The sequence below is a fragment of the Lolium perenne genome, chromosome 2 (genome assembly GCF_019359855.2).
Source record: "Lolium perenne isolate Kyuss_39 chromosome 2, Kyuss_2.0, whole genome shotgun sequence".
Classification (NCBI taxonomy): Eukaryota; Viridiplantae; Streptophyta; class Magnoliopsida; order Poales; family Poaceae; genus Lolium; species Lolium perenne.
In genome coordinates, this window is record NC_067245.2 from 297,189,289 (window position 1) to 297,216,669 (window position 27,381).

The 27,381-nt window shown below is 46.4% G+C and overlaps 1 protein-coding gene across 2 annotated transcripts; it reads left to right on the forward strand.

Annotated features, from left to right (window-relative positions):
• The first annotated feature begins 327 nt into the window (after positions 1-327).
• Positions 328-6,449, forward strand: LOC127336125 (receptor-like serine/threonine-protein kinase SD1-8). Of its 2 annotated transcripts, XR_007873179.2 has the most exons (8): positions 328-1,797; positions 3,625-3,735; positions 3,841-3,965; positions 4,128-4,344; positions 4,512-4,752; positions 4,832-4,964; positions 5,168-5,538; positions 6,206-6,449. XR_007873179.2 is itself a non-coding variant. In XM_051362894.2 (7 exons), the coding sequence occupies exons 1-7, from the start codon at positions 477-479 to the stop codon at positions 5,471-5,473; spliced, it is 2,454 nt and encodes an 817-aa protein (XP_051218854.1). In that variant the 5' UTR covers positions 328-476; the 3' UTR covers positions 5,474-5,817. The 2 variants fall into 2 exon arrangements, 1 of the variants encoding a protein (XP_051218854.1); XM_051362894.2 differs by lacking the exon at positions 6,206-6,449 and having other exon boundaries at positions 5,168-5,817.
• Positions 6,450-27,381: the final 20,932 nt, after the last annotated feature.

Sequence of the window (27,381 nt, forward strand, 5' to 3'; positions counted from 1 at the left end):
TCGCAGACATCTGCAATTCAAATAAATCAACCGAGATTGCAGCTTCCAGGAAATTTGGCATACTCTTGACCGGCGAAGTGGAACTGTTCCTATTTTACTGGTTTCCGTTCGAGTTTAATTTTGTTCAACGATGAGGATTTTCTCTTGGTCTAGCTAATAGAAGTTCAGTGCTCTGCTGGCATCTTGACGAGTTGCGTGAGAAAGAAAAGAAGAAAATATTCCAAGTACCATGCTACTACTACTATTAGCAACCAAATTATACGGATGTCGAAGTAGAATGTTACGTTCCTGGTCCAACCAGCGTAAAATTTTCAGTACACTGATACCGTCAAACAAAGAAAAACTCCAGTACATCGACCCAGCTGCATGGACAAACCTTTGAAAAGGCTGTCCCCTCTCTCTCAGTTCACTACATAGCATACCTATTCAGTCTCCATGAGCTCTCTGCTGTTCAAGCAGTGCTAACAAGTATCGCCATGGCGGCAACCAACCAACTGCTTGTACACCTGCTCCTGCAGCTGCTCTTGATCTGCTTCCTCCTCCTCTCGATCCAAACCTCCGCCGCCGGTGGTTTCACTGACAAGCTCGAGTGGGGCCAGAACCTCACCGACGGCCAGACGCTCGTCTCGCCCGGCGGCTCCTACACTCTGGGGTTCTTCTCTCCCGGGGCGTCCACCAAGAGGTACCTCGGCATATGGTTCTCCGTATCCAACACCACCGTCTACTGGGTCGCCAACCGCGATAAGCCTCTGCCTGACAAGTCCGGCATGCTGGTGTTCAATGACGTCGACAGCCTCGTCCTGCTCGACGGCTCTGGCCGGACGGCGTGGTCTTCAAACTTCCTGGCCGCCTCCGCCGCGGCGGTCTGGCTTCTCGAGTCCGGCAACCTGGTCGTGCGCAACGGCAGTAGCGACATCTCCCTGTGGCAGTCGTTCGACCAGCCGTCGGACACCTTGCTGCCCGGCATGAAGCTGGGCAAGAACCTGTGGACCGGAGGCGAGTGGCAGCTCACGGCGTGGAGCTCCCCCGACGACCCGTCGCCGGGGGACTACCGCCGCACGCTGGAAACGGCCGGGCTGCCGGAGCTGGTGGTGTGGCAGCGCGGCGTCAAGAAGTACCGCACGGGCCCGTGGAACGGGCGATACTTCAGCGGCGTCCCGGAGGTGTCGTGGTACGCGAACAAGTACACGCTGTGGGTGACGAAGAGCCCCTCGGAGATGACCTACGGGTACACCGCCGCGCCCCGCACGTCCCTTACCCGCGTCGTGTTGAACTACACCGCCGGCGGGGTGGAGCGGCTGGTGTGGGACGCGGGCACCGGGGAGTGGGTCTCCTACTTCAAGGGGCCGAGGGACCCCTGCGATGCCTACGCGAGCTGCGGGCCGTTCGGCCTCTGCGACGCCGGGGCGGCGTCGTCGGGGTTCTGCGGCTGCGTCGAGGGGTTCAGCACTGTTGTCTCGGCGTCGCCGTCCGCGCAAGAGGTGAGAGATAGCGCGGACGGCTGCCGGCGAAACGCGGCACTGGACTGTGACGGCGGGAAGACGACCGACGGCTTCAAGGTGGTGCCTGGGGTGAAGCTACCCGACACGCAGAATGCGTCGGTGGACATGGGCGTCGAGCTGGAGGAGTGCAGGGAGAGGTGCTTCGCAGACTGCTCGTGCTTGGCCTACGCCGCCGCGGATATCCGAGGAGGCGGCGACGGTACCGGCTGCGTCATTTGGAAGGATGCCATCCTTGATCTTCGTTTCGTCGACGGCGGGCAGAATCTCTACCTGCGGTTGTCAAAATCGGAATTTGGTATGTACTACAGATTATCCCTGCGCCACATACTCTTGCGGTCTCTCGCCTTGAATGTTTTTCATTGTCTTTGTCTTGCAATATATTGACTAGACTTTAATCTCCCTTCAACTAAATAATGAAAGTACATACAAGTTACAAAATCTATCTCTCTCGCTACAAAAATAATCATGGTTCTGACTCGTACGTACTACCTAGCAAAATATTAGTCAAACTTGAAAAGGTTTGACTCTTAAATTTCGGGACGGGAGCGAGTATTTTCTATCAGTAACTTTCTTACACAATTTTCACTCTTTACCATTTATTCTTGATGCTAAAGTAAAAAATATTGCCTGCTTTAAATATTAAGTCTCTACGTTTACATCGGTAGCTTATTATTCCATATATACTCTATTTAACCAGTTTCCTCAATCCACCCCATGCCCACAACTAAGAGGCATGTGGCAAAACTCTTGGAAGAAACACCGCTAAATATAAGAAACCATAAATAGTAGTTCCATTGAACTGAAACATATCTCAGTCATGTAAAGTTTAAATATGGCGTTGCTTATTCCAAAAATTTATATACCATAATCTAAATTGTTCGAATAATAGTTGAAATTCATCTAGAACTGAAGATGATTGCTAAAAAAGTTATTAATATTTTTTCCTCAATAGAATCTCAAAGAATTTACAAACAAATACATAATATGATTCTTATAAACTCCAAAATTATTCTAGTATTTTTTTTGTAAAACTAAAAAAGTATTTAATTCAATCTTTTGCATAAAATCCTTAAAGTAGTTGCCATGAACCTTCATTTTTCAACAAAAAAATCATACCAAATTAATTTTTTGATATTTGAAAATATTAATAAATTAAATTAACATCAGTAATTTCCCCTCCATAAAACACTGCCATGAAATTCAGTGTAATTTATACTATTAAATTAATTATTAAGACTATTTACAATAAATGACTAGGGTTCAAGTTAACTTTATTTTTCTAACAACTAAATTATATTTAATTTAACTTAAATTTAAAATTTGAATTCAAGGGATAAAAACATAGATACATAATGCAACTGATTCAGTTCACAAACATTTGTTGCAAGTTTAACCCATTTTGTAAATGAACTAGGTGTGATTTTTTTTTCAAATTTGAAGAGAAAATGCATAATTATTTTTCTAGTATAAATGGAGAAAACCAAAACTGATCATGGGTGCATATGCACCCGGTATGTATAAAACATATTTTAAAAAGTAAAAAAATTAGGAAAAAAAATTTAGCATGTAGAGCAACACGTTCTATGAGTACACGTAAATTTTCACGTAAAACCGATTATTTTTGTACCCTATGTAAAAAAGACAAATAATGCCTCGAGAAATAGACTATTTTAACACCAAAAATTTGTCTTTTTAGTACAAGGCACAAAATATATCAGTTTTTGATGAAACAACTTTGTGAACATGTAACATGTCAAGGTATACACGAGGCATTTTTGTTTGTATTTTTTTGACATTTCAAAATATATTTAATATGCATTTCAAATAAAGGGTGCATATGCACCCGAGTGCAGAAACACCCTGTCCGTATAAATGTACCAAATAACCACATGGACTAGAGATGCAGGCATGATGTGTCTTTGGTGGGGAACAATAGTTGTTGTAAGAAAGTGATAAGACGCAGCTAATGGATAACATGGAGAATAAATTTCCTTAAATATCTGAATTTTGACAATTTGACAGAAGTAAGGTTTAAGGAATGGAATTTACTGAAATATAATTTGTATGACTCTCAGTATGTATAATGCTAAATTGCAGTCTAACATTTTTTATTCCATAACAGATGACTCTAAGGGGTTCCCTACACTACTTGTTGCCACCCCTATAGCTTCTGCTTTTACGATTCTTCTGGTACTCTTTGTGGTTTGGTGGAGAAGGAAGCGGCGAGTCGTTGGTAAATTCTGCCCCGGTGACTCAATTTCGTTGTTATTTGCATGAAGGAGAAAAATGGCGATACATGGTATATGCAATGTCTTAAATCCACGGGCTCCTTTTGCAGGTGTTATTCCTCATAATCCTGCCATGGCTGTTCCTTCAATTAGTCTAGCTATTATAAAGGATATCACTATAAATTTCTCTGATGGCAATATGATCGGCCAGGGTGGATTTAGCGTTGTTTACAAGGTTCGTGCGTGTGTGTATGTGCCTATTTTGTACTCTTTGATAAAAAAATGCATTAATGACCATATCCTTAATGTAAAAGTTTCATTTGTTAAGACATTGTCATAGAGAAAAGCAACCATCGGCAAGCTCAGTTTCTAACATGTCAAATTCCAAAATCACCAGGGGAAGCTGCCGGGAGGAAGAACGGTTGCTGTCAAGAGGCTTAAACAGTCTGCGCTGACCACAAAAGGCAAGACAGATTTCGTGAGAGAAGTTGAAGTCATGGCTGGGCTCCGGCATGGCAGTCTTGTTCGTCTCCTTGCTTACTGCAACGAAGGCAAGGAGCGGATACTGATCTACGAATACATGCAGAACAAGAGCCTGAACGCCTACATATTCGGTACTCCCTAGTTCCTCAATTAAAAGAATATTCTAATTCTTATAAAAACTAAAATGTGATCCAAAGGATACCGTGTATGGTGTGCTAGCCCTTATGAAAAAAGAAAATATTTCGTTATGTTACCGTAATAGTTGTAGGCATCTAAAACACTTATTTGGTACTAATAGGTGCGGCCAAACTTCGTGCGTCACTGAACTGGGAAAAAAGACTAAAATTATTACACGGTATAGCGCATGGAATTGCGTACCTACACGGAGGATCAGGCGAGAGTGTGATCCACCGTGACCTCAAGCCTGGAAACATTCTTCTAGATGACGAGTGGAATCCTAAGATCGCCGACTTTGGCACTGCCAAGCTATTCGCCGCGATCGATCAGGCGGGTCCTGATCAAACAATTGTGATTTCACCGTAAGTTCTAAATATGCATCCTCCCCACAAGAAATTGCATGGGTTCGATATGTACCTAACATTGTTGAATTCCGTGAAGGGGGTATGCAGCTCCGGAGTATGCACGGGGAGGGGAGATGACCCTGAAGTGCGATGTCTATAGTTTCGGAATTATCCTCCTGGAGACACTCAGCGGGGAAAGAAACGGTGCCTTGCACAGGCTCCTTTCGCATGTAAGTTTGAAATACATCAGAAAATCCTATTTCTTCGACACCTAATATATGCATGACCATCCTCGTACAATTCGTGCACATTGATATTGTCGTTTGGACACATAATCTCTAAATTGAATATTCTTCTTCTGGAGAGGACGTAAGAAACATTATAAAAGGTGCTATGTACTGATCAGATGAAACTCGGCGATTCATTTTGGCAGGCCTGGGGATTGTGGGAGGAGAACCGGATCGTGGAGCTTCTTGACACGACAATGGTGCCACTTCCTGAATCTGAGACAGAGCTATTGTCCGAGCTAAAACGGTGCATACAAATAGGGCTCCTCTGCGTCCAAGAGACGCCCGGCGACAGGCCAGCCATGTCGGCAGTTGTGTCCATGTTAACGAGCACGACGTCCCATATTGACTGGCCCAGAAGGCAGGTGGATAGCAGAGAAGCCGTGGATTCAAATTCGTCTCGTGGGCTTAGGACCGATCTCTTGAGCTCTACTACAACTGATCTGACGTAAACAGCATGTGTCGACCGGTCGAGCTTGTCCAACTGTTGTTGCCTGGCGATCACTTCAATTTATTGGTAGGAATTGACGAATTGTCCCCTACAATGTTTTCGGGGTGAAGTGTGGAGTAAATCTCTATACTTTCTTACTATTTTGCACACTGCGGTGATTGTCCCCGGTGGCTTGCATTGGTATTTTACTAATTGTCAGTTCTCGACTATCATAGTTTACCTCACTTACAGTAAAAATTCATTAATTAGATAGTGAGCAACATGTAAATACAATCTTAGTTTCTTTTGAGAAGGGTAACACCCGGTTTCTGCATCAAACGATGCAAACAAGCTGTATCTTTTGTTTGGCTTATCTTTATCAGATTTATGTACTAAAATTATTAATTATGATTGCAATGCTAGTGAGTCTAATATTTGACATTCACAACTTTGTCATATAAAATTTAAGTGCATCACACAGCTATTCAATATAAATTTTATTTCGAAATTTACTACTGTCAAGAGTTTCAAGTGTTAAGTACTCCATCCATTCTGAAAAACTCTACATTTTAGGCTGAAAATTTGTTCTGAAATACCCTATATTTTAGCTTTTAGTTAACAAGATCACATAAAATGAAGCGGTCCTCCTTTATCTATTAGATGTTACTATTTTTAATGTAGCTTGGATTGGTTGTTTATCTATTTAAGTAATACTAATAAATGTAGTACTAATTTGTTTGATTTTTTCTTCTAGAATGTAGGCTAAAAGAAAACGGAGGAAGTATGTGTGCAAGCTTGTCAACCTCGCAAGTTTCACAAGACTGCGGAGGTAAGAGATTTGGCACCACTAAAACTCATACATTTAGATCTTTGTGAAATGAATGACGAGTTGACAAATGGTGGAAAGACATGTTTCCTGATTTTAATTGATGACTCCACTCGATATTGTTATGTGTACCTTCAGAAATCTAAAGATGAAGCTTTTAATCACTTCAAAATCTATAAGAGATCGTTTGGTATCCAATAATTCATCTCGGAATAATGGAATTCATTTGGCAATTCCACATGTATGTTGTTTTTCTCTCACGGAATTCTAGCCTCATTTCATTTGCGGATTCCACCAAAATGACGTCAGACCTAAAGTTGATTCCCATCTCCGATCCATCATTTGGAAATCTACCTTCTAAGAGCAACTCTAGCAGACCCCTCATCCGGCGGTACCTCATAACACAGATGAGGTTAACCACATCGGGTTTTTGTCTGCAAAAAGCGATGCCACAGAACATATGACCATAAAACGGGTTATGCTTTTTTACGATTTATTGAGAGTGCCGGTGTGAACACTTTCTCTCACTATAATTTTTAAATCGCCACCGGCTACGATTTAGAGCTCCCCGTGAAGATGATCTAATTAACAGAAAATTGAAGCGGCAAGCTTAGCAGCACAATGCTCCAAGCACTAGCAAAAGTGGCAGGCGCAGACACACCACGTGAGGAGCAGCCAACGTGGGCAGGTTTGAGGTTTCCTACTGATTTTGGTCCCACCTCACTCCGTTAGTAATAAAAGAACCGCCTTAAATTCCATCAATCGTACAAGTCCGCTAAGATACGATCATACCTTGCGTAAGGCAGCTGAAGCTAGGGGCGCGTTTGGTTGCATCGGTCTGATTTGGGGATGACTACGCCAGCGAGAAGTGAGTGTCTGCTCGTTGCAAATGGATCACAGTCCATAAAAGCCATGGTATTTGGTTGTCCGTGAAGCCATTTTCTATACCAGAGAGGAAAGACAAGACCCAGTGTTTAGTTGCATGCTTGCAACTCAATTTGGAAACTGTAAGGGTATTTTACCCTTATCCATTATTTTGGTAACGATGACACCGTGCTAAAGTATTTGACCTAATATGTTTATAAGGATAATCTCAGGTATTAGGCAATGAGGCGTAAATGGTGTATCAAAGGAACAAGAAGGCTAAAGGAGACCCCCCATTTCAACAACAATCAAAAGGGGATTACAGGAGAAATCCGGTCACCAGCCCGGTCCAACCGGGCCAGCAACCGGCTAGTCCGGCCTGCTGGCCGGTCAACCGGGCGGCAACCGGGCTCCAAACGAGGAGCCAGCAGATCCGGTTTGCGCCCGGTCAACCGGGCTACTGACCGGCGGGTCCGGTGCCCCGTCCGGTCGACCGGGCGGCAACCGGGCGGCAACCGGCCACCAACCGGAGAAGCGCCAGGACGACGCAAAGGAGATCCGGTCACTGATCTGGTCTGACCGGCCTCACGACCGGGCTGTCCGGTCTGTGGCCCGGTCAACCGGGTTTGTCGAGGAAAAATGCTGAGGTGGCAAGTGGCAACGGCCAGATTTTGAAGAACACTATAAATACCCCTTCTTCTACCTTGGAAGGGTTAGGCAACATACTACAAGCTGTTCTTGAGCTCTCTCTCTCTCTTACTCCATTATTAGAAACACCAAAAGCCGCCGATCTCCTTCCTCCTCCACCCAAACTCAAATCCCTCCGGGGAATCACTAGAGGAGGACCCGATCTACTGTTCTACCAAGCCAAATCTCATTCCCCCTTGTATTCATCGAGAAGCTTGCTTCCTAGGAGGAGTCCGGAAGCATCCGGGTTGTGGATTTGCTCCGGGCAAGATTGTGAAGGTTTGGAGGCTACCTCAAAGTCTACCACAAGTGAGTGAGCTATTCCTTCGTGGGATAGGCTCCGGAGAATAGGGTGAGCCTTCGTGGCGTGGGGAATCCTTCGTGGGACCTCCACCCCTCCAAACGTGACGTACTTTGTTGCAAAGCAAGGGAACACGGGAATACATCCTCGTCTCCGCGTGCTATCGGTTATCTCTAACTGAACTCCTTACTTGTGATTTAAACTGCCTGAGAGAGCCTTCGTGCTCGAGATAGTTGTATCTTCATATAGGTTGCTTCACCTAGTTTGCATTAGGCTCATCTTTATATTCCGCAAAGCCTAATATTGCAAAGAAAGAATTAAAATTTGTAGAAACCTATTCACCCCCCTCTAGGTTTACCATCTCTATACTTTCAATTGGTATCAGAACCTGGACTCTTATTAACGGCTTCACCGCCTTAAGAGTGAGATGGAAAAACTATTCGAGGGTCTAGATAAAAACTCTAACCTTTCGGTTAAAGAGATGAAATCTAGATTCTTGGCATATGATGCCGAGAAGAAGAAAAAGGAGGATGAGCTACAAAGCCAAATGGCAGAAATGTCTACCATGCTTAAGAACTTGACTAGTGGGCCTCCTAGTACGGCTTCGGCCTCACTAGGGAGCTATCGCGAAGTCAACCATGACTATCCCAAAAACACTTCACCCATGCCTCATATAAACCATAGTGGGAATGTTCCCCATTTTGATGGAACTCACTTTCCTTTTTGGAAATCTTCTATGGAATCTCATATTCGCAGCTGCAGCGTGGAGTTGTGGGAGATCATTGTTCATGGATACCAGGAGCCACAAGATCCCATTCGGTTGACCTCCACCGAATTCTACAACCGTCAACTCAACGCCTCCGCCCGTGACAAGATTAGGAGTGGCATCAACCGCAAGCTCCTTGATCAAGTCAATGACATAGAGTCCGCTAAAGAGTTGTGGGATCGAATCGTAGTACTCCAAGAGGGAACCGATTTGATCCAATCCGCTCTTTATGAGACCGCAAAGCAAGAGGCTCATCAATTCATGATTCGAGAAGGAGAGTCCGTGGCCGATGCTTATGCAAGACTCGGTGCTCTTAGAGTAAGGGTCAAGGGACTCGGTGTTGAGAAGTACAATGACGGCTTCGAGATGAATGAAGCATTCATAAAGTCCAAGGTCATTGCCATGATTGCCGTCAAACAAGAAGACACCAACCTTGCACTCAACTTGCAAATCATGACCAAGAGTGCCGACCTCAACTCCGATGATCTAGTCTCCTATGTGGCCGCCAATGAAAACATGGCCAAAGCGGGAAAGAGGCTCATGGCAATGAACCGGGTTGATGAAGCCTCACACAACCATGAAGCGCCACGCAATCTTGCTCTTAAGGCTAGGGCCGGTCATGGAGAAGAAGAATATGAATTTGAAGAAGAGGAAGAGATGACCTCAACTAGTGACATTGTCACCGACTTTGCCTTCTTTGCCAAGAAGTACAAGGGAAAGCTTCCAATGCTCTTCAACGACAAGAAGAAGAAGAGAACTTGCTACAATTGTGATGAAGATAGCCACTTTGCAAATGAGTGCCCTTATGAGAAAAGGGTAGACAAGCCAAAGTTCATCAAAGGGGTCAAGCCAAGGTTGAAGCCAAACCCAATCAATGATCGATACAAGAAGAACAAGGGAAGGGCCTTTGTTGGGGCCGAGTACTTGTCCGATGATGAAGAGGAAGATGAGGAGAAGGAGGCCGGGGTGGCCGGTTTGGCTTTCTCTAAGCCCGGGTCACTCTTCACATATGACTACTCCAAGGACTACTCCATGGAGAATGATGTTGGATCCTCTTTCATGGCGAGGATAACTCAAGATGATGACTCCGATGACTCTACCTCATCTACAATCATTGGCTCTTGTCTTATGGCAAGGGAAACCAAGGTAATGGAACCTCCACCTTCCCTATCTAGTGTTCTAGATGATGAGAACGAAAATCAAGATGAATTAATTGTGCTTAAGGAACTCTATGATGTTAGATGCACCCTTCGTGGTGAAGCTCTTGTCAAGTTTGATTTCTTGATGGACTCACTCAAAGAAAAGGATGAGTCCATTGAGGAATTAGAATATCAATTGAATGAGAAGGAACGGAGATTCAATCTTCTAAGACAAGAGCTAAAAACCGAAAGGTGCATATCTCAAGGCCTTAAGCAACAAATTGAAACTTATGAACTTGATAAAGTTAAAGACCTAGAAACCATTGATAGGGCTCAATTATTGACCCAAGAGCTCAATGCCTCAAAGGAGGAGCTTGAAGTTGCTCATGCTTCTCTCACTAGGGATCTTGACCACCTTGAAAGAGCTAACAAGCTTGTCAAGGATGAGCTCAAGAAACTTGGAGAGAACCACGATCTACTTCAAGAATCCTACAAAAAGGCTCTTGGATCAATGAAGGATCCCATTGATGTTGAAAAGGTTGCTTGTTCCTCCATTTCCTTTACTAGTGAGCATGCTAAACTTGTTGAGGAACATGTTCGTTTACAAGAGGAACTTTCCTTGCATGTTGAGACCAATACATATCTTGAGTCCTTGGTGACCAAATATGGTCTTGACTATCATCCTAATGAATCTTCTTGTGAGCAAGCATCTATTCTTGAGGAAAATGTTAGGCTAACAAAGGAACTTGCAAAGTTCACCACCGCCAAGAACAAGATGGGATTGGATGACCTCTTGAGTAAGCAAAGGTCAAACAATCAAAAGTATGGACTTGGATATGCTCCCAAGCCCCACAAGAAGAACAACTACAAGAAGGAGAAACCCGCTCAAGATAAGAACAAGAAGGTCACTAACAATGGCAAAGCCTCAAAGGGCAAAGCCACTAGTGGTGATCGCACGGGGCCAAACGATCACTATGCATTATTTGTTGATTATTATGGTGATGCCTATGCTAACTATGTTGGCCCTCTTAATGGCTATGCTTATAGAGAGTACTCAATTTGGGTACCAAAAGATATTGTTGCCATTGCAAAGGAACCCATTAATCGATGGGTTCCTAAGAGCATCTCCAGCAGGCGCGCTATATCGCGGCGCGCTATACCTCCGATTCGGCGCGCTGCAAACCGATACCGCGCGACGTAGCGAATTCTCCCCCGCCGGGTGCGCCATTTTGCAGCGCGCGTTGGCGTGGTAAAATGTCACCTCCGCCGGACGCGCCATTTTGCAGCGCGCGGGCGCGGCGCAAACAACAAACACCCGCAAGTATGCATCCAACTAGATCAAACAATATATAAAAATTCACAAATAAATTGTACCATCCAAATACAATACATTGTTGACAACAATACTTCACACCAAATACAACACGTCCAACATACAACAATACAACATGGTTTTCAGACAATACAACACATAGTTTACAAACAAATACAACAAATATGCAACTATTGTTGTCCATTACAATTCCACCATTCTTCCATGAGATCTTTTTGAAGCTCATCATGTGTGTCGTTGCACCGAATGGCATGGTATCAGGCAATGAATCGGGCAATCCTATGTGCGGATCTCCTCACTTGCACGGGAACCCCCATCAAGTCGTAGTGGGTATGATCCACATCTTTTCCGCGATCATCCTCTATAATCATGTTGTGCATGATTACACACGCGGTCATGATATACCAAAGGCATTCTTGATCCCAAAATCTAGCCGGTCCTCTAACAATGGCAAATTGGGCTTGCAAAATCCCAAATGCTCTCTCTACATCTTTCCTAGCCGCCGCTTGTGCATTGTGGAATTGGGTTTGTTTCTTACCTCTTGGTTGAATAATTGGCTTCACAAATGTTTGCCACCTTGGATATATGCCGTCGGCGAGGAAGTAGCCATAGTTGTACTTGTGGCCATTTGCTTCAAACTCCACCAATGGACCTTCCCGCATTGCAAGTCTTGTCATTAGTGGTGACCGTTGAAGAATATTGATGTCATTGCAAGATCCGGGCATTCCAAAGAAAGCATGCCATATCCAAGTCTCTTGGTCGGCCACCGCTTCAAGTACTATAGTGGCATCCTTCTTGTAGCCTTTGAATTGTCCATGCCATGCCGCTGGACAATTCTTCCAACTCCAATGCATGCAATCAATAGAACCAAGCATACCGGGAAACCCCCGGTTGGCGTTGATCTCCAATAGTCTTGCCGTGTCTTGAGCATTGGGGGCTCTCAAGTATGTGGAGCCAAAGACATTGACAATTGCAACGACAAAGCGCTTCACACACAAGATAGAAGTGCTCTCTCCCATGGCCAAATGATCATCAATAAGATCCACCGGTATACCATATGCCAACATACGCAAGGCGGCGGTCACCTTTTGATATGTGCTATGACCAAGTTCTCCGGCGGCATTCCTCCTTTGCTCAAAGATGCGATCATATTTGGTGACCTCCGTTGCAATGTGCTTGAACAAGTTGAGACTCATCCGGAAACGCCGCCGAAAATAGCTTTCGGGGAAAATCGGATTCTCATTGAAATACGACCGCATCAACTTCTCATGCCCTTCAATCCTTTCTCTCCACAACTTTTGTCTACCGAACACCGATCCACCAAATTTTGGCCTCTTAACGGCGCGGTATGCTAATAGTATAGATATGTTCTCCTCTTCTTCTTGATCGAACTCGTCATCCGATGAATCATATGACGAACTCTACAAACATATGTATAAAATTACTTCACTATGAACTATTGTGAGCAAATGGAGGCCGGCCGGCCGGCGGAGGTTCATACCTTCCGAGCAAATGGACGAGCACCATGGGCGCGCCATGTTGCTAGCAAGCTCGAGGACGACGAGGACGACATGGTGACGCCTGCGCGGAGGAGAACGCGACGGTGGCGCGCCGCGGAGAAGGAGTGCCGACCGCAACTTGTCGCTGGCGGCGGCGCGAGCGGCACAGGGCGGCGGAGCGCCCGCTACTGGCTGGAGGAGGTGCGGGCGGCGCGGATCTACGGCGCGGCGGCGCGCAGAAGCGGCGGTGGCCGCGGAATCGACCGGCGGCGGCTGGATTTCGCGCCGGCGGTAAATGGGGAAATGAGGGCGCGGGGGGGAGTAATTTTCCAGCCGTTGGCTTTTTGCGGTTTGGACGAGCGTTGCCGCGCGCTGTAGCCGACGCGCCAGATATGCCGCTCCCTTTTGTGCAAAACGCCGCGCGCCCTAAAATTTTTACAGCGCCGCGCCGTATACCGCGCCTGCTGGAGCGCCGCATTTCCTCCCGCGCGCGCTATATCGGACGTTTTTATGCCGCGCGGCCTATATAGCGCGCCTGTTGGAGATGCTCTAAATCCTCTACTTGATTTTGTAGGGGTATTCCTCCGGTGGTCCAAAATGGGTGTTTGATAGTGGATGCACCAATCATATGACCGGAGGAAAAGGTGTGCTTGATCAATTCATTGAAGATATCAACAAGAAGTCAAGCATTACCTTTGGTGACAACTCAAAGGGAAAGGTACTTGGGTATGGCAAGGTAGCAATCTCTAAGGACTTGTGCCTTGAGACGGTTATGCTTGTTGAACACCTTGGCTATAACTTACTTTCTATATATCATCTTGCCGATGCCGGTTACAATTCATATTTCACTAAATATTATGTGCAAGTCTTTAGGAGTGACAATCTCAAATTGGTCCTTGTTGGATATGTGCAGAACAACCTTTACGTGATTGACCTCTCGAAAGAGAGTCCCTCCTTCTCCACATGTCTAATGGCGGCCAAGCATGACGAAGGTTGGTTGTGGCATCGCCGCCTTGGTCATGTTAACATGAGGAATCTTAAACAACTCCTAAAGGGTGAGCACATTGTGGGACTAACCGGCATTTCTTTTGAGAAAGATCGTGTTTGTAGTGCATGTGTAGCCGGAAAGCAACTCAAGAAGAAGCATCCCATCAAGAGTATTGTTACCACATCTAGGCCTTTGGAGCTCCTTCATTTGGATCTCTTTGGGCCATCACATTATGATACTCTTGGTGGGAGCAAGTATGGACTTGTCATTGTTGATGATTACTCAAGATACTCTTGGGTCTTTCTTCTTAAGTCTAAGGACGAGAACCATAGAGAGTTCATCACCTTCGCCAAGAAAGCTCAACGTATGTATGAATCCGAGATCAAGGCCATTAGGACCGACAATGGCACCGAGTTCAAGAACTATACTATGCAAGAGTTTGTTGATGATGAGGGCATCAAGCATGAGTTTTCGGCGCCATACACCCCTCAACAAAACGGTGTTGTTGAAAGGAAGAACCGGACTATCATTGAGATGGCAAGAACCATGTTGAGTGAATTCAACTCACCCCACAACTTTTGGGGAGAAGCCATCTCTACGGCCGTCCACTACTCCAACCAGCTCTTTCTCCGTCCTCTTCACAACAAAACCCCATACGAGCTCCTTACCGGTAACAAGCCTAACGTCATGTACATTCGTGTTTTTGGTTGCAAATGTCTTGTTAAAAACAACAAAGGAAAGCTCGGTAAATTTGAAACTAGAACCATAGAGGGTATATTTGTTGGATATGCGGAGAACTCTCACGCCTATAGATACTACAACCGGTCCACCGGGACTATTGAAGTATCTTGTGACGTGGTGTTCTTGGAGGATAATGGCTCCCAAGTGGAGCAAGTTGTTCCATGTGTTGCAGATAATGATGATGATCCATCTAGTGCCATCAAGCATATGGGCATTGGACACATCCGGCCCATGGAGGTTCATAATGATGATCAAGATGATGGAGTAGATGTTTCAAGCACGCCACAAGTGGAGCCTAGCTCAACTCAAGCCGAACCATCAAGTGCAACTCAAGAACCATCCTCTACTCAAGATGAGTCACAATCCGAAGAACAAGAAGAAGATCCTCATTCCACGGAGCAAGACCATGATGATGATCAAGAAACATCCTCAACTCATGATCAAGCTCAAGTGGTCCCTCATGATCAAGTACTAGCAAGAGATGAATTCATTGATCATGAAGGAACCATTCGGAAGATCAAGGCCGCTACAAGGGCAAGTGACATGAAAGTGGATCAAGTCCTTGGTAGCATCTCGAGAGGAGTGGTAACTCGTAGACACCATGCATTACTTATCACTTATTGTCAACATCATGCTTTTGTGTCTAGTTTTGAACCACTTAAGGTACATGAAGCCTTGGTCGATCCGGATTGGGTAATAGCCATGCAAGAAGAATTGGAGTGTTTCACCCGTAATGAAGTATGGTCTCTAGTTGAGAGACCCAAGGATCATCGCATCAATGTCATTGGGACCAAATGGGTATTCAAGAACAAGCAAGACGAGAATGGCATTGTCATACGAAACAAAGCAAGGTTAGTGGCGCAAGGGTTTGCCCAAATAGAAGGTATGGATTTTGAGGATACCTTTGCGCCGGTAGCCCGTCTTGAAGCTATTCGTCTTTTGCTTGCATTTGCATCTTTTCACAATTTCAAATTATATCAAATGGATGTGAAAAGTGCATTTTTGAATGGTCCCCTAAAAGAAACCGCATATGTGGCTCAACCCCCGGGTTTCGAAGACCCATGCCGACCCAACCACGTGTATTTACTCCATAAGGCACTCTACGGTCTCAAGCAAGCTCCACGTGCTTGGTATGAGTTCCTTAGGGATTTCTTACTACATGATGGGTTTTGCATGGGTACGGTCGATTCCACCCTTTTCACCAAGCGGGTTAAAGGGGGTGGCCTCTTTATATGTCAAATATATGTTGATGATATTATCTTTGGTGGAACTAACCCCAATCATAACAAAGCTTTTGAGCTATTGATGACTAGGAAATTTGAGATGTCCATGATGGGAGAGTTGAAGTTCTTTCTAGGCTTCCAAGTGAGGCAACTTGCGAAAGGCACCTTCATCTCTCAAGAAAAGTATGTGAGGGACATGCTCAAGAAATTCAACATGACCAATGCGAGTCCAATGAAGACATCCATGCCCGTAAAGGGGCAACTTGGTTCATGTGACGGTGAGAAGGATGTGGACATAAAGGTATACCGCTCCATGATAGGATCCTTGCTCTACCTTTGTGCCTCTAGGCCGGATATCATGCTAAGTGTAGGGATGTGTGCTCGTTTTCAATCCGCTCCCAAGGAGAGCCATTTAGTGGCGGTCAAACGGATACTAAGATACCTTGTTCTCACTCCTACTCTCGGGCTATGGTATCCAAAGGGGTCAACCTTTGAACTCATTGGCTATTCGGATTCCGATTGGGCCGGTGATAAGGTTGATCGGAAGTCTACCTCCGGGGCTTGCCAATTTATTGGCCGGTCATTGGTGAGTTGGTCATCCAAGAAACAAAACTCCACCGCCCTATCCACCGCCGAAGCCGAATACATATCCGCGGCATCTTGTTGCACTCAATTGTTATGGATGAAGCAAACCTTGAAAGACTATGGTGTGTCTCTTGGTACGGTGCCTCTTCTTTGTGACAATGAAAGTGCAATAAAGATCGCCAACAACCCGGTTCAACATTGTCGCACCAAACATATTGACATTCGCCATCACTTCCTACGTGATCATGTTGCCAATAAGGATATTGATCTCACTCATGTGGGAACAACCTACCAATTGGCGGATATTTTCACTAAGCCTTTGGATGAAGCCCGCTTTGTTAACTTGAGAGGAGAACTTGGTATTCTTGATCCTAAAAACTTGGATTGATTAACTCCTTGCACTATATTCTTGCATTTATCTTGCTATCTAGCTTAGAGGCATAGCACATATGGGGATAGTCATCTTATCATGTCTTGGTATGATGCATACCTATGTGTGCAACATAAATAGACCCAATGTCATTATATGGACCCAAGCATGTCTCTTCGCGGTCACATGACATTTGCGCTTTCACATAGGGGCAGTAATCCCCCGTCCCTCATTGAGCCTTCATTACAACTTGATTTGACTATATAAGGCCCAATGATCTTATTGTGAGCATCATTTCCAAAATGACTTATGATTCTTGATATACACTTCGAATCATGCCCATTGTTGCTATTCACATCTTGTTTGGATTTTCTCTCCAATGGGTATACCTAGAGAACTTTGTGTTTCCAACCCCATGTCTATGCTCATCTCATCATCATCTATCTATCTATATGTACATGTCATCATTGAGCACTCACACACATTTACACAAAGCATAGGGGCAAAAACGAGGCAAAATTAGACAAATCTGGGCTGGCCGGTCCCTGGCCCGGTTGGACCGGGTCCCTGACCGGATGGTCCGGTTGACCGGGCGGCAACCGGGGTCTGGGCTGGGTCAGCCGGTCACCAGCCCGGTCGACCGGACTCCTGACCGGTCGCGCAGCCCACTATATATTGGGGAAGGGATACCCCTTGGGGTCATCTTCCCCATTGTTCCCCAACCTCCACACTCCATGGCCGGCGCCCTGACCATCTCCACCACAGCCTAGGTTCTTCCCACCGCTAGTTTCTCCCCAAACTTCACCCAACCGTAGATCGGGGTCTCTCAAGCTTCTTCACCGAAGGATTTGGTCCTTCTCAAGCTCGTTTGGGAGATCTTGGGGATTTGGCCCTCAAGCCCTCTTCACGTGTTCGTCTTGCTCACTTGGGCAACAAGGACAATGTCATCGGGTAAATCTCCCTTCTATTCCCTCTCCTTCTTGCTTTCCCTCTCCCATTGCCACATGTTGAGGAAAGTTGAGAAAACTTAGGGTTAGGGTTAGGGTTTGTAAGTCCTCATGCCTTTAGAGTGTCTCACACCACAATGCACTTCTCCACTATATTGCTATAGTCTATATTCAAGTTTATGAGCTTTTGCATGGTTTCGTGGTAGAAAATCTGGGCACAACATCACAACTCGACAGACCCGGTCACCCGCCCGGTCGACCGGCCGCTCAACCGGCCGGCCCGGTGCATGGCCTGGTCAACCGGGCGCAAACCGGCCTGTCTGGTCTACTGCCCGGTTGGACCGGCCTGTGCGCCGGGTTGCCCAGTTTTCGCACAATTTCATCACTACACTTGGATATATGCTATGCTCTTTTGGCTTCCCTCTTACTGATGACATGTACACTTACCCCACTGCTATCCTTGCTCTATTTTCTCATTCACAGATAGTTGGAGTGGTGAGCCCAACCGTGGCAATGTTGCCAAGAGAGGAAGGACTGTTGATCCTCCCCGCCGTTCTAGTAGTCGCGCACCACCTCAAGATCATCAAGGTACTGACATTGGCAGCTCAGCTCGGGGTAGAACCAAGTCTGTTGCTAACAAGAAAAAGGATAAGCATGTCGCTCAAGAGGATGATGAGATAGTGCCAACCATCAATGTTGGGAATGCAAACCGTCTTGAGTGGCAGGAATGGAGGACAGTGAATCCGTATCGCTTTGAGAAGCCGACTTACACTGGTGGGGATAAGTCCTTCTGGACCAAGACACAAGCAGCCCTCTGGGAGGGTTACTATGATTCTCATGAGTTTATGAAGCATGGTAATGTTGTATCACCCAAGGCCATCAATCCTGACGAGCTTGCCTTGCATGACGCCACAAAGTACCGCTTTGTGGTTCAAACCTTGAAGCGTATGGGATTGTATGACCTTGTGTGCCTCAAGCCTGATGATACCCAAGATGATCCTACCTTTTGTCCCATGCTTGTCCGTCAGTTTCACTGCACCGTCTTCTTCCATGATGATGAGGACCACACCCTCACCTGGATGACCGGCAGGGAGAAGTACTCATGCTCCTACTCTCAGTTCCGTGCAGCCATGGGTTGTGGTGATGACAGTAATCCAGGGTACAGGATTCATTTACGGTCCAGGCTTACTAGGGGTGACATCTCTTTCTGCTATCCTGCGAACCCTACGCCTGGACCTCCCACTATCTCTGGGATGTACTACTCCTATCTGGTACTTGCCAAGCTGTTCCGTGAGAACCTCATCAGCAAGTCTGGTGACTCCAGTGAAGTCCAGAACTATCACCTCAACTTGATGTACTATTGTCATCCTGACAGGGTAAGGAAGATTGATGGCTGTGATCTTATCTACTGTGAACTGAAGAGAGCCATTATGGACCGCATGACTCCCAACTACGCTCAGTATGTTCAGCGGCTAATCAACTACATTGTTCCCGCTCCTCGGAACGTTCTTGGTGAACGAGTCATCATGGACACATTCAAGTTCCCCATTCAGGAGGCCACTCGTCCAGACGTTCCCTCCATGATGCCCCCCTCTGAGCGCCGTTCTAAGGCACACCATGATCATGATGCTAGCTCCAGTCACTCTCGGCGCTCCCAGCATGGGGCCGCTCGATTCTTCACCAGCATGTGGCAAATGTGCAAGAACAGCAATGATGTTGCACATCAGACCCTTACTATGACCCAGGAGACACGGAGGCGTCAGAGTGACTTCATGGCCTCAAGGAACCACCCTGTTCCTCCTCCTGGACCTGAGATGGAGCCTGTGGTAGCACCTCAGTGGGAGATGCCTCCTCTTACCGATGAGATGCTCCAAAACTTCGACTTCTCCGTGTACGCTCATGGTGCTCTTCCTACTAGGACTGCTCGTGCTCCCACTCCTGATGATGATGATGATGGTCATGACGATGATGATGATGAGGTTGATGCGGGTGCACGCGATGGTGATGGCGAGAGCTCCTCCTCGATCAGGCTTGGTCACTACTGATGGGTGCGATAGCATCTCTCCTCTTTTCTTCGCCTTTTTGGTGTTCCGATGCCAAAGGGGGAGAAGAGAGTAGAGTCTAGGACCACGGGGTTCTTTGATTGCCACAAGCCATGGGAGTTGCTTTATTTGGATTTTATATGGCTTGTGCTTGTTTACTTTGAGTTTTTCAAGAACCATTTGCTATTTCCAATAATTCATGTATGGATGTGTATGGACGACTATTATGTGTGCTACTCTATGTTAGGATGATTATGTCTATGCTTATATATCTTGATATGCACATCTCCATACCATGCTTGTTTCCTAAAGATATTGGGGGAGCTTCTCATGTTTCACAAATGGTGCACTTTGCATTCAAACGCAAATTCTCCAAGTGCACACATTATGGGGGAGCTTTCGTAATATCTTATATGGAATCAAGGTTTAGAGCTTATCATAATATCTATTTGTGACTCTAGCTCGGTTTGTCATCGTATACCAAAAAGGGGGAGATTGTAAGGGTATTTTACCCTTATCCATTATTTTGGTAACGATGACACCGTGCTAAAGTATTTGGCCTAATATGTTTATAAGGATAATCTCAGGTATTAGGCAATGAGGCGTAAATGGTGTATCAAAGGAACAAGAAGGCTAAAGGAGACCCCCCATTTCAACAACAATCAAAAGGGGGTTACAGGAGAAATCCGGTCACCAGCCCGGTCCAACCGGGCCAGCAACCGGCCAGTCCGGCCTGCTGGCCGGTCAACCGGGCGGCAACCGGGCTCCAAACAAGGAGCCAGCAGATCCGGTTTGCGCCCGGTCAACCGGGCTACTGACCGGCGGGTCCGGTGCCCCGTCCGGTCGACCGGGCGGCAACCGGGCGGCAACCGGCCACCAACCGGAGAAGCGCCAGGACGACGCAAAGGAGATCCGGTCACTGATCCGGTCTGACCGGCCTCACGACCGGGCTGTCCGGTCTGTCTTGGCCAACCGGGTTTGTCGAGGAAAAATGCTGAGGTGGCAAGTGGCAACGGCCAGATTTTGAAGAACACTATAAATACCCCTTCTTCTACCTTGGAAGGGTTAGGCAACATACTACAAGCTGTTCTTGAGCTCTCTCTCTCTCTTACTCCATTATTAGAAACACCAAAAGCCTCCGATCTCCCTCCTCCTCCACCCAAACTCAAATCCCTCCGGGGAATCACTAGAGGAGGACCCGATCTACTGTTCTACCAAGCCAAATCTCATTCCCCCTTGTATTCATCGAGAAGCTTGCTTCCTAGGGTTCCTTGGAAACCCTAGGTGGGCAAGAGGAGTCCGGAAGCATCCGGGCTGTGGATTTGCTCCGGGCAAGATTGTGAAGGTTTGGAGGCTACCTCAAAGTCTACCACAAGTGAGTGAGCTATTCCTTCGTGGGATAGGCTCCGGAGAATAGGGTGAGCCTTCGTGGCGTGGGGAATCCTTCGTGGGACCTCCACCCCTCCAAACGTGACGTACCTTGTTGCAAAGCAAGGGAACACGGGAATACATCCTCGTCTCCGCGTGCTATCGGTTATCTCTAACCGAACTCCTTACTTGTGATTTAAACTGCCTGAGAGAGCCTTCGTGCTCGAGATAGTTGTATCTTCATATAGGTTGCTTCACCTAGTTTGCATTAGGCTCATCTTTATATTCCGCAAAGCCTAATATTGCAAAGAAAGAATTAAAATTTGTAGAAACCTATTCACCCCCCCTCTAGGTTTACCATCTCTATACTTTCAGAAACACCGAAACATTGTTTGGTTGCACAGATGACAATTCCATAGTCTTACCGCAGTTGAAATTGATTGAGAATACCATGCCATATCATGTTATATCCAACCACACACCATTCATAAGCACAATATTCTCATGATCATGGAGATCAGGAAGACAATGATGAAATCGTCCACTCTTCTCTCACGCACCTATAACGGTAGCTGTGCTAACGACACTGGTTGATCGATTGCCTCAATTGCCATGGCCTCATAATCCAAGAAGCTCTGGTACTCTTGTTGTGCCTCCTCCAATGTTTCATACCCTCTGTAGTTGTAGTTTGAGTAGCCACTTACTTAATCTTGGCCGATCCTCCATGAGTTGTACATACATGGAACCCTTCCTCGGAACACCACATACCACTAGCACGACAAAAGAAGAACAATTAAGGTTGTTGATCGATCACAAGCATGAAATAAGTCGTAACAAAACAACACAACTACAAACAAAGTCATAAGAGAGCAACACAAATGTTGACGGCAAATAAGAAACTATTAGGGGCATGCATGATTATTCCAAAAGTGGATCACAAGAGCCTACACTCTATGGTGTCATCCTACCACCACAAAAAGTGGGTTTCATCCTCACACCGCAAGTTCATCATCACATCAAGGTTTAGTTATACCACCTCATCATATATACTTACAAAAAGAGGCCATCAGAAGTCTTTCAGCCCTAACTACAACCAAAATGTGCAACATCATCATCAAGTCATAAGCCAACTCCATCACCTCCATGCATGCATCCCCTCACCCACACCCTCAAGGGCACCACTACATGTTGTAGTGGTACTTGCGAAGGTAGTTCCTTAGTTAGAGGATGGAGTGTGGCTCATTCATGCCCACAAAGCTAGAACCCTGGGCCTTGTGATCGACGAGTTGGCTCAGCACCGCCATGAGATCCTCCTCGGTGAAGCCAATCATGTACATGACCGCCTGGTACATGCCATGTTGCATGCCTGTGTGCTTGTTGTCCCGGATGGCCTGTGCGATGTCCTTCTAGCAACAAACATGTTCGTGAAGGCCACCAGCTCGTCGTCAATGAAGGCACCTCTCTTCCTTTTCAGGCGCTTCAGAAGGCTTCTTAGGTGGCCCACTGAGGATGACCATGTCAGACTCGTGAGTGTCACCATCCTCAGCTGAAGGTGCAGCTGGAGGCATGCCCAGGTGGTAACCCCCAAATGCAGGGATCACTGTAGTACAATTCGATAAGTATGTGAGTGTCAAACCCACGAGCAGCCGAAGGTAAACTATCTATTCTCTAAAGCCATATAACCCACTTATATGGCCTTTTATACAAAGCTAGGGACGAGAGAGAGAGAGAGAGAGAGAGAGTAGTTGTTTTTGGTACTAACTAGAAAAATGTAAAGTGCTGAAAATAAATGTAGGAAGTAAAACTAGTGCAAGTAAAGTAAAGGATGTGAGGTGAAGTGGAGTGGAGTAAGGTGAAGTAACTCAAGGGAGTAAGTGTTCAGGCAAATTGCTATTTCATTTGGGTGGTTGTCATAATTAGTGAAGCTTGGTATAGTCTTGTTAGTGTTTCTTTTAAGTAGGAGCCACTAATAGGTGCAGCCATATACATGAGAAAATACACCCCTACTGCTTGATCCAATGCCAACTAAGAGCAAACAAGGGAATTATTCCTATATAAAGTCCAACCACCTCATTTCGATCTAAGGTCCCCATGATAATAACCTTGCTGATTAACCATGAATTAATACAACAAGTATCTTTAAGACTTGGGATTCGGTTTCTACCACATCCGGCTATCCCTCATCCTATCAACATGCAAAGGTGACAACCTTGCGGATCCCTTAACATATGGGTGCACTCATATGTTAGTACAACAAGATCATCAGAGAATTTAGGTACAAAATACCATGGGAAAGTTATAGATTGCAATACACATCATGTTTGCCAAGAGATTACAAAGGGGTAGATGAGGATGTTGTTGTAGGTGTTGATGGTGATGTTGATGAAGACGTCGGCGATCAAGAGCATCCTGTGGAGGAGATGGTGATGGGCGCGTACGTGGCACCCCTTGTGGAGGGAGGCGCCCAAGGGGGGCGGCAACTACCCTAGGGGGAAGTGTCCCCTTGGCCCTCCTTATTACTTGGCCATGGTGCTGAACTTGAGGAACTTTCCCCCTTGGTGGCAGCCAAGGGGAACGATATTCGTGATAATGATTAACCTCCTTCAAAAGTACGGTTTCCCCTCAATATATAGAGGTGGAGATGCAATCTTGGCCATAGGATGGATGCCCCTTTGATTCGAGGGCTCTTGGGAACCTCTAGAACCTTCCTAGAACTGCCCTCTTTCTTTTATGAGCCCATAAAGTAGTGGCATCACCAAATACATCAAGCATGGCAAGAGTTTGTGTCAATCACGTTCACCAATTTTCGGAATCCTGAAACTATTTCTATCCTCCACAGTAATATGGCCGGCCAGAGGGCATTTGGAGTCCGATTGGGGAGAATGTTATATGTATAAAATTAAGCGTAATTCCCCACAACTTTGTCAATTGGCACGTTTTCATTTGACGTTGTCTTCAGGGTCTATTGTGCTGATATTTGAAAGACGATCTGCAGGGACATATTTCGGGAAACTCCAGATTTCGCCATAATAACCGGTTTTCTTTCATATTTGCCTATTTACTACATAACAAAGTATAAAACAAGAACTTGTGCACTTTTGCAACTATTAGTAGGTTAGTATCAACAAATATAATATAGTTGCATAACAATAATGATTTTGACACAATAAACTACAAATTCATGTATATATGCATTTAAATGCATCACCAGGGGATTACTTGATTCCATGGAGAACTTGCTGGTGGCGAGCCCGAAAGAAAAGAAGGCATGCAGCTCGTCGTAGTTCGCAATGGGAACATTTAGGAACTTCGTGTCCCTTGGGCGATCCTACGATATGAATGGACAATGTTACTTGTGCCGGTTTGTGATAAAAAAAGAGTTGGTGAGGTGGACAAAACATGCTTACTGCGACGTGCCTGTGGTAGTGCTCAGCCTCAAGGATGATGGATTTTCTCTCGTCGCACCACTCAGCTCTGCTTAGATCGCACAACCTGCTACTGATGAGCCACCTCTGCCGCCACTTCCTCAGGTGCTTGTACACTTGAGTGGAGCTGACGTCTACACCGCGATATCCGAATAGGGCATTGGACACAACATTTAGATGACATTCCTTGAATTATTTTTTAGTTCTCACTCCGGTCTTGATTAACACGTGCATCTTCACCAAGACGAAGCTGGACATGAAGGGAAGTAATTTCATGGTCTTGGTCCCCTTCTGTTCGGCCTTCAGGGCCTTCTCCGCGCCAGCGCGTTTCTTGGCCTTGTCCCTCTTTCTGACAACCATCCTCGCCGCCACCTCTACCGCTACATGTGCCACGAGATCAGCCCCCTTACCGGACGGTAAAGGGGTGACCGACACCTTGGCCTCATAGATGGGTTGTGAATTGGGAACTTGCGACGGGACCTAGGAGTCCACAACACAGACAAGGGCCTAGGTAAAGCCATCACAGAAGGAGTCATACACAGATAGTAGTACAGAGAACGTGAATCTACTTGGGAACAAAGACATGACTAATGTGGAAAATACAAACAATAACAACATTAGGCTAAATCAGACAAGCAATACATGGCAAATGTGGATAGCACACACCCGTTCAAGATCATGCTAACTCAGCCCATTTAGGACAAACAAGGAATGCTCAATGTGGCAAGATCATGATAAATAACCCTATTTAGGACTAATCCTACCAACAAGATCAAACCCTAGACCAATCTGACAACTCCTCACAAAGATCTAACCTAACAGAGCAACAGGGGTGAGAGATTCCTTACGGTCATTGGCGAAGGTGAAGAAGTGGTAAACGAGGAAGACGATGAAGCCGAGATGTAGTCGCCGTCACCACCAACCGGAGATGTGTGCGCCGCTTACCTTCTTATCGACCAGAGTTGGAGCTCGAAATTGGGGGGGGGGGGGGTGGGGGTGGAGGAAGGGGCGCGCTGGGAGGTGAAGGAATCCTTCCCGCCCTTTGCGCTTTAATTTCACCGTTGCGCACCGCAGCTCGCGCCATCTCCCTCCTCACTACAAGAAAAAAGGCTATTAGTGGTACACTATTTTTTCTTAGTAGTGGCACTCTGTTAGCAACTACAGTGGCGCACCACGTAAAAGATATTTGTGGCGCACCGGGCAGTGTGGCAGTGCGCCACTCTAGTTGAGTACAATGTGGGCCAGAAAAACCGTACCCTATGCGCCAGAGAAAGGCTACCATGTGCACCATCGCGTCACGCGAAAAAGCAAAAAGTTGGCTTGCCGGCTTGCTCGTGGTTCTCTGATCTTGTCCCCACTTTTCTTACTTTATATTTATCAAGACTGAATAATTATTATATATAACCAGAGCTGTTACAGAAAAATACAACCAATATATGAACTTTGCAACTAAACCCCTAAAATAAAAACAAAAAAGCAAGCAGGTCCATGCATTGCATCTGCAGGAACAGAGCACACCTGTCGACGCTGCATAGGCTGATGGTCGATGCCGGCTTCTCTCCGTCCGTCATTCAACGCTGCATATGTAGGATCGGCTCAGGCGCGTGGACACGGTCGACGACGCCTCGCGAGCGCTCCGCTGCGCCTGCGCTTGCTGCTGCCGCTTATGCCTGGAGTTGGCCGCCGCGCAAGCTGGGGAGGGCGCTGCCACCGCACAAGCACGGAGCAGTAGGGGAGGTCCACCATCGCGCGGGTGGGCAGGGCGCCACCATCGTGCAATCACAAAGCAGCGGGGAAGACCGCCACTGCACGAGCTGGGGAGGGTGCCGCCACCGTGCGAGCACCAAGCAGGGGGTTCCACCGCCGTGGCACGAACTGGGGAGGGCGCCGCCATGCGTCTCATTGAGGATGCCGCTGCGCTCTTTTCTTGTTTTCTCTATGACTGGAGAAGGAATGGGGGATGCCGTTGCGCTCCTTTCTCTCTTTATCTCTCACTTTTCTCTCTGGTAAGGCACGCATATCGGCTCAATGCGGGGCTGAATTATTGGAGAGAGGAGAGACGAGACTGCTCGGACATGTGTGCTACCTTATTGGAGAGAGAAAAGGAAGGACGAGGTGTGTGGCGCACCATATGTGGCAGTGCGCCAGAGATATCTACATACCAATGGCACACTTATTTGTGGTGCGCCATTGATAAGTGTGACAGTTGTGGTCAATAAGATCTGTAAGTAGCGGTGGTGCATCCCTAAATTGGTGCGCCATTGATAATTTGCTATCAGTGGAGCATCAGCAACACCTTGCGCCGCTTCTAGTAATGTTGGGGCTAGCTGTTTTTCTTGTAGTGCCTCATCTCCGCTCGTGCAGTGAAAGATTTATTTTTGCATCACCTCAACGTGAGATGTAGATGGCTCGTTGGAAATGGTCGATTCGGACGTCCTCCTAGGTCAGACCCCGGTGCTTTAAGAATTGTGCTTTACAACAATGTGGGAGAGCCCAATCAACCAAAAAGATTGTATTTTAGCCACTCATACAAGCCAAAAACAAAATCCAGAATACCAAACGCGGCCTAGGATGGGCTGACCCATATCATCTCAGTCATTGAGCTAAACGAGAGCTAGCGAGCACCGCTAGGAAGGAGGACCCATGAAGTGATATTGTAAGCAAGACCTAGTTTGACGATTGTGGAGAACCAATCTATGGTTGGATGATGAGGAGGGAAGTTGCACCATCAGCCCACCAAAGTTCAAATCTTAGATTTGATAATTTAGTGTCTCGTAAAGACGGAATTTTCTTTAGTAGGAGGCAACGTTCGACAGCGAGGCATCT